This window comes from Lepeophtheirus salmonis, unplaced genomic scaffold (assembly GCF_016086655.4).
Source record: "Lepeophtheirus salmonis unplaced genomic scaffold, UVic_Lsal_1.4 unplaced_contig_9242_pilon, whole genome shotgun sequence".
Classification (NCBI taxonomy): Eukaryota; Metazoa; Arthropoda; class Copepoda; order Siphonostomatoida; family Caligidae; genus Lepeophtheirus; species Lepeophtheirus salmonis.
In genome coordinates this window covers 16,022-24,398 of record NW_027296744.1, presented here as the reverse complement: position 1 = coordinate 24,398, position 8,377 = coordinate 16,022, and the positions used below count along the sequence as shown (strand labels likewise).

Sequence of the window (8,377 nt, the reverse complement as noted above, 5' to 3'; positions counted from 1 at the left end):
AAAACACGATTCCCATACACTCTATGTATTACGTTTCTAAAGACTTAGCAAGTCTGAAAGTGTTTATTACAATTCTAAGCAATGAAAACTGTCAATAGTTGTACAGATATAAATTACGTTACATTACATTGACGTTAACACCCTTTCATACTAAATCATTTAGATTATTCTTTGTCATTTCTACTGTTCTCCATTAATAAATCCTTCATATCTTTTATTTGCAGCATCAAATTATCTTAATTATGCTTTTCTAAACTTTGATCACTCTGATCTCCATATTAGACGACGTTCATGAATGGGTTAGAAATTACCCTTCAGTCATTAAGTATAATTTTTGAATAAAGTTTTGTTAGTACAAAAGAAAACAAAGGGACCAGATAGTTGAAATTGTGCTTGCGAGTACGCACAACACAATTCCCATAAACCCTATATATCACTTGTATAAAGACTTAGCAAGTCTGAAAATATGTATTACAATTCTAAGCAATGAAAACTATCAATCATAAATACATTACAACTATATTTTTGAATTATCAAAAGATTTTTATTGTTTATTAATATGTTAAATTAAAATTTAAAAAGTTAAAAAAATGCTTCTCAACGAAAATCTAAAAACACACACACCATTTCAGTTTATAAGAAAAAAGTTTGTTCACTCGTGTAATCAAAAACTGGTAATATTTTCTTGAATCCAGTCATTTACAATTTTAACATTAGCTTGATTCATGTACCATTCTTTCCTTTTAATATTGATTTCAAGTTTAGAAAAATAAGATTTTGTGTTCATGAATTCGGCAACCTGAAGTTAGACACACAATGAAGAATGCAAATCAAGTATGGATATAACTGAATAATAGTTAGCAAATACTTACCTCTTCAAAACGCGTTATATTATCGGAGAGTTCCAAGACGTTATACACTGATTCTCCTACCGACAAGAATAAAGAAATATCACCCCTAAAAATAAATAAAAAAACGTTGTATTAAGTTCAACTTCAAATAAATTAATTACTAATTAATAACCTAATTTTTTTTAATCTATTATTTACAAGGAATTTTCATAAGAAAAAGGGGGATTTTTTTAAATACCCTTTATTTATAAAAGTCTAAAATTTTTATTATATAATAAATTTGCAAAAATAAATATTATAAAAAATTATGAATTTTTTATATATAAAGATATTTTAATTTTGTTAATATTTTATAAAATTATCCAAATGAAAGGATTTAATATATACAGCTAAATATAGAATAAGTTAAAGGTATTTAGGGTTTTTATAGGTATAGATTATGGTGAGCATAATATTATTGTTGGATACGGATACAGAAGTTCTGAAAATAATGGTAGTTGATTTAATACAGTATTTACTATGAACGTAAAGTATAAAGTAATACATTTAAAAAGTACATAAGTCACGCCCATTTTGAACTTGATGTGTCTTATTACATCCAGGGGAAACAGTTTTATGATGTATATTAGATATGTAATTCTAACCCTCTGTAATTGACCAATAGTTATAATTTCCCAAAAAGAGGCAAAATGCCAGATATAGGAAGCCTTCACTAAATATTTTGAAATTGTTATAATTGAAAGTTTAGTATTATTTAAATTATGAATTTAAAAAAACTCTTGTTTACATTTTATTATATTATCAAAATAATTTTTTTTTAATTGAAAAGAAAAAAATGTCAAAAATCATAAGATTCGACTAATAAGCAAATCCCTAAAGTTAATTAATAATTGTTGGAAATTGTATACAGCTTAAAAAGGGGTCATTCAAGTTCAACCATTTAACGTTTTAAACCTAACAAAGGTAAACAAAAACATAGATATTAACGACTGATAACAACTAAACAACTATAATATATGTATCATCTTTTCAATTGTGTAAGGAAATGTAAATATTTTAACAATCTACATGCAATAATTTAAAAAAATGTTATAGCTTATGATAATCACGTAAAATTTACTTACCATGTCAAAATCTGATCAAATTCAACTTTCACAAAATCAATAAATGCAAATCTTCCGATTTGAGTTTCACAGACTTTCCCATAAACGATGTCTGCCATGGAATTAAATGTCTGGTTTTCTCGAGTCATATTCAAATACCTTAAAAATAGAATTAATATAGAATATCCTGAATATATTAGTGATCCGGTAATATGAATACTTCTCAATGATTGATACATTCTTTGAGCAGGCTAAACTTGCTAGAAGTTCATTTGGGTAATTAGTAAATTCATATTGACTAGCAACAAAATCCCATACAGATTCATTCCCCTCTTGAATTGCTGTACAAACTAGAGCTTCAAAATGTCCTCACTTGTTTTTAAAACAAACGAATTAAGATTAATCAATTAAAAATTTGAAAAAATATACTTTGGAACTTTATTAACATCTTTCATCCACTCCTCAACTGCTTTGATGGACATATTTATACATTTTGGATTGCCAAACTTGCAGGACCATTGAGTAGAAAGCTGCCACAATTGTTTTGCCAAAAAATCCTTTGAATTTGAACATTCCTTGTGATATTTATCAAACAATTTTTGAGTTATACTTCGTAAGTAAATCTAAAAATTAAAATGATATAGAGTATAAGTACCTCGTTCAAAGGAATGATGCTTGTATACAGGATGTATCAATGATTCTACCTTAAGATATAATACAAAATGATTAATCTTATGATGTTGCGTGGTACAAGACTAGCTTTTTATCGAATCGCAACCTCGACAGTCAAAAAGGAAATAAAAAGTTTGAAAAAGGATATGGTAGCTAACATTTTTTAATTTTCTATTTGCCAATTGAATATTATTATTTAGAGAAAAGTTCATATTATAATAAATATTGAATTGATAATTTGATCATTGACTGAGTATAAAGTAACATTTATTCTAAACGAAACACATGATTTATTTAAATTAATATAAAATAAAAATCCTATGAAATACCTTTTTGAGTTCATAATATGTAGTCATCTCATGAAAACAGAGAAAAGGAAATAAACTACATCTTTTGACGTTACATTACCATTTTCCATGTGAAGCTTTCATTTTTGTGTAGCCTTCAAAGAATTACTTTGTGCATACGATTCAAAAAAGGAATTCATGGAGGTTGGGTAGTTAGTTACTGTTTAAAGTTTATATTTTTATAATAATTTAAAATAATTCAACGTCCCTAGCAGAAAATAGGTTTCGACACTATTTTATTGGGACAAATATTGATTACTTGGTCTTTGTTTCGCCACTTTGATTCAAGGTTAAATTTTACCTACCTTTATTTTGTCTTGAATTTCAATTCTAAGTATTTTTGATGTGATGTCTGATAGTCTTTTAAAGAATGTTAACCAAATCAATGGTTCATCTTCATTTAGCAAGTATGTAGTTATTTTAAAGGGGACTAAGTAACTGGTGTACCCTGCAATAGCCAGACTAAATGAGTCATCTATCAATTGGGCTCTGTTATATTTATATATTCTTGTGAAGTTACTACGTAGATAAAGTGTAATTCGGTTCCAATTTTCGTCATTGTAGTTAATTTCTATAGTATCCTTAAATAGTAGTGAATACAAACGAATAAAATGTATTAAAATATCATTGATTAATTATCGTACCTGTTTGATTAATGTTGAAAATCACTGGGTATAAACAATGGGGACTATTAGTTAAATCCATATCATGATATGTTTGATTCAATTTAGTATCATTTAGCCAAATTAGTCTGCTTGTTCCATTATCGTGTTTGTTTCTGATATTATATTTTAATGGAACCCACCATACATTTTCACTTCTGTCATCACTCGAAAAGTCATAAGAAAAACTATTCTATTGGCAAAAAAATAATTTGTGATTTAAAGAGATGAACTAAAGTTTCAAACCTGAGAGATCTGAATAGAGCCTTTTTCGAAATTTGGAGACACTGTAATGACTGGATATCCTACTTGAGTAATCCATGGTCCCATCAAAACCTTGAATGTTAAATTTTGCGGAATAACATGTTCTTTAGAAGATACGACCTCCTGTATTTCTCTCCAAAAAATATCTTCATCAATATTTTTCAAATTACTAGGATTAGTTAGAAATATTTTTAAAATGTATATATTAAATTAATATTTAACGAGTAAAATTGAGAAAAAATGTCCATAAATTTTGAATATAGTCTAAGAGCAGAGTCCACAAATCGAAATTAGACTCACTACTTTTGTATTAGATTTTGGAAAACCTTTTGAAGTTCCTTCTCCAATGATACCACTTAACATTCTCATGATTACAGCACCTTTATCATAAGTTATACGATGATACATATGTATGATGTCTCTGTTATTCATTATATTTCCCTTAACCGATTTAGGTGAGTCAGTAGAATCCATTCTCATAGCTTCTTGAAAAACAAAGAACACAAATCTATCCCATGAAACAAACTCTGATGAAGCCAAATAGGATAAATAAGTTGTGGTCCCTTCTTTAAGCCATAAATCATCCCACCACGATGGAGTTATAATACCACCTATTTTACACAATCAATTTTTAAATAACATGAATAAACTTTAAACAATACCCATCCACTGATGAGTAACCTCATGTGCAATGATTACTACAATTTCATCCTTTGAATATAAAGAACGAATTGATTTCACATTTTCTTCTATGAACAAGTATTTCGATAGGAAAGTTGTAAGACCCCAATTTTCCAATGCACCAGCTCTTGTTAGTCCAGGGACTGCAATCAAATCCTTAAATCAACAGAATGAATAGTTTAGATCTGGTTATCTCTGGGATCTTTTCGGAAATTTCACCTTCAAAATTGAAATTCCCTACTAGCCATTCTATCAATTCATGTGTTAACTAACCTCTTTAGGTATTGGCAGAGTAGTTCCAAAGTATTCAACTAAATATTCATACAAAGTTGGACTGACTTTCTTTGCCCAACATGTTTTTAACTTGTCTTCTTCGGAACTCCAAATTCTTAATTCTAAAGAATCATTAGTGGGAATTCTTTCATTGGTGTAATTTGTAATGACAAATGCCACCAAATACGAGCTCATTAATGGAGTGGACTCGAAAATGTCTAAGACAAAATCTGAAGAATTTCTAATCGAAAGAATAATGATAATTTAGTATATGTGTGCATATAAATTAAAGCTATAAAAACTGTACTCAGATGTAATTGTTTGACTGATTGGCATATTTGAAATGGAGGTCATATTTTTGGGACGACGAAGTGTTATATTGAATACGGCCTTAAAGCTTGGCTCATCAAAGCAAGGAAAGACAGTTCGAGCGTATATTGGTTCCATTTGTGTGTAGTAAACTCCGCTGAAAGGGAGGAAATACAATCAAAAATTAGGAATTGTTGACAGAAGTTACCATTAACTAGATATCTTTAGATAAGGATCGTTTTCTTTTGTTGTACCTTATTATTTAGAGACAGCTATATGATATTGTATTTACGAAATTGGAGTGATTTTAAAAATCACACCTGACAGAGTGTCAAAAAATATGATAACTTTAAGGGTCGACATATCTGGTGATAGATATTAATAAAATGTATAAACTGTGTCTAGTGCTCTTTGCTCACTGATATGTAACAATTTTTAAAAACAGAAGGAATAGAAAATAAGGATATTTATAATTTTTTCTTAATGTGGTTTACCCATATTTCGTGTGTGTACACGTCTAAGTGCCTACCTATATAGGCAATGCCTATTTATATAGTGATATTGGGAGAAGAGTTGCTCTCCCAAAATATCAATTAAATTTTTATATACAACTAGACGTGTAGACGCACGATAGATGTGGTAAACCAGGATATGCTTTTTTTTAATTTACGCTCTTTGCAATTTAGCCAATATTCATATCCATATTTAAAAACTTCCTTTTAAAAAAGCACAAAGAAAAAGGGAACACTCTATACTAAATGACGTCAACACCCATAGATTTCAACTTGTCACTTTGTCATCAAAACGTGATAACTTATTTTATCATTAGTACAAAAATATATTTATCTTTTAAAACTTTTTTTTGCCAAATTTCACAACTGGCATTCCTTGTCCCGAATATATTGGATTGTTTTGAGCTATAAAAGTAGGGGCACTTACAAAATATTTTTCTAAAAAAAAAGGATTTGAAATTAGATTTAAAAAAAGAAAAGTTCTTGCAAATTTATTCTTGTGTTACTGACCCTGGTCATAGCCCTGACTATATTTTCACATGGAGCCTACAATATTTTTAATAAGTAAAATTTTAGTAAATTTCCAAATTACTTTTACATTGTTAAGGATTACATATGAAGGCAAATGTATTACTTAGCATATAAAAATCCTGGAGTATTTCCATATTCGTTATTTACTGTTGTTATATCCCTTGTTCCTATAGTTATATCAAAGTCGTAGTCGTATTCGTCGTTATCACTTATTCCTGTTTCATTTTTTTCTGTTATAATTATTTCTGGTTCATATATTGTTTTAGTAGTGTAATTTATCGTCAGAATGTACACTGATCCTTTCCTCAGATTTTCTGATATATGAATAATAACTAAGTCTGAACCAGCTTGTCCGTATGATACATTTGCAATGTTTATGATATTTCCCGATATTTTTTCCATAATCTTCATATGAATAATGTTAATCCTTTTGGCATGCAATGTAATATTTTTAGACCCTTCCATAACGCACTCAACTTCAATTTTAATGACTCCAGAAAGTGTGTTGGATTCTTCATATTGTGGACTGAGTTTAACATCATAGCTTGTAGGTTTTACATGATGGGGTAATCGGAAATCTAGAGCCTTTAAAAGTAATCAAAATATATAAAAAAATGAATTATACGTATTTGAGGAATAGCGAGATATTGGTAATTTTTAATTTCTAACTAGTTTTATAGAGCTGTGTTATAGCTCTTTTGTGGAATAACCTCCTAAGCTGTGACTAATCTTCTAAATTTACAATCTAGGAGATATTTTTCCCATAAGTTATGGGATGCATTCAAAAAATATATTTATTCTAAAAAAATATAATAGTTAAGGGTAATTTAAGACTTATATGTAATTAAATAGATCCATTTGCGCCTCATTGATGGGGTTAAAAAAATTGCCAGCATTCAAATTGATTTTATATCTAAAGTACAAATAACGATGTTATAAAATTGTTTTCAAAATGTGCATATTGTTTTAAACTTTGCAAAAATAACTAAATCTCAATTCTACACACTAAAAAACCAATGAAAGGTGTAAATTATGCGAATAAATAGCCCTGCACTCTAGACCGATTGAAGGATACTAAATAGTAAAATTTGTTTAACCCAATCAGGGAAGGGAAACTGAAAAAGTGACCGCTTAGTGCTAATGACCTCTTAAACCAGATTACCTATTTAGTTAGAGCTCTAAATTTAAAAGCAGGATATGGTCGTTTAGTGTGGTAACACGCCTAAAATATGTGGCTATTAGATCAGATTTGACTCTATATTTAAATTAAAAAGATAAAATAATACTTACCCTAACATAATTAAAATACATTAACCATGGAAGAATCAATAATAATAGTCGTGACATGTTCCAACTATTCATCCAGTAAGACTGAAAGTATATGGGGATTTATGTGTTAACATTGAACACAAGTGTGACTTTTCGATATTTTACAAAAAAAGGATTTTTTATTTAACTGACATTTTAAAAGACAGTTTGAAATATTATCAAAATTTCAATGTAACTGACTATAATAATGAATACAGAAAATGTCATAAAAAGCTTTCACAATATGTCAAAAAGTTCCATATATCGAAACCAAATACTTAAAGTGTCATCAGGAAAAGTAACAATGAATGATATCAGACGCTGTTACTTGGGGTTTTTATTTTAACTTGGGTGGGGAGGGGGGATTGGGTTAGATTGCATCCCTTACCTTCGATTTTTTAGAAATAATTTTTACTGAACTCCTCAAGAACTGTCTTAAGACTAAAAGCATGCGTTCGAACTCAGCTCAAAATATATTTAAAGACTCAAATGGACTCGATAAAAACATTTTAGGACTTGAAATTTGATACAACAGACTATGGACATTACATTTGGAAAGTGTGCATGTATTTATCGACTGCAGTCATCAATTTTCAGTACTCATAGAAATTTTAAAGATGTCTTTTGTATTTTTGGTAGTTCATTTTCAAAAAATATATTTGAAACAGTATTCATAATGATTACTAAGACTTGACTTCAACTTTCCAATATATATAGACTTAACTTTACTTTGTATTTACATTAACACACTTTCATATTAAATCATTTAGACTATTTAGATTATTCTTCACCATTTCTACTATTCTCCGTTCATAAATCCTTCAAATATTTGAAAAGAAAAAAATGTCAAAAATCACAATATTC

General features: G+C 28.6%; 2 protein-coding genes across 2 annotated transcripts; both read right to left on the bottom strand.

The window, feature by feature from the left end:
* Window positions 1-503: 503 nt before the first annotated feature.
* Window positions 504-2,327, bottom strand: LOC139907577 (uncharacterized). The gene is made up of 4 exons (XM_071894007.1): window positions 2,175-2,327; window positions 1,976-2,113; window positions 873-957; window positions 504-799 (listed from the first exon to the last, which is right to left on the bottom strand). The coding sequence occupies exons 2-4, from the start codon at window positions 2,101-2,103 to the stop codon at window positions 665-667; spliced, it is 348 nt and encodes a 115-aa protein (XP_071750108.1). The 5' UTR covers window positions 2,104-2,113; window positions 2,175-2,327; the 3' UTR covers window positions 504-664.
* A 1,210-nt stretch (window positions 2,328-3,537) lies between these two features.
* LOC121131676 (thyrotropin-releasing hormone-degrading ectoenzyme-like) lies at window positions 3,538-7,580 on the bottom strand. The gene is given in 10 exon segments (XM_071894006.1): window positions 3,538-3,554; window positions 3,618-3,828; window positions 3,882-4,068; window positions 4,200-4,240; window positions 4,242-4,510; window positions 4,562-4,736; window positions 4,854-5,094; window positions 5,161-5,319; window positions 6,309-6,790; window positions 7,496-7,580. Coding segments are annotated over 10 exon segments (1,839 nt in total). The 5' UTR covers window positions 7,553-7,580.
* Window positions 7,581-8,377: the final 797 nt, after the last annotated feature.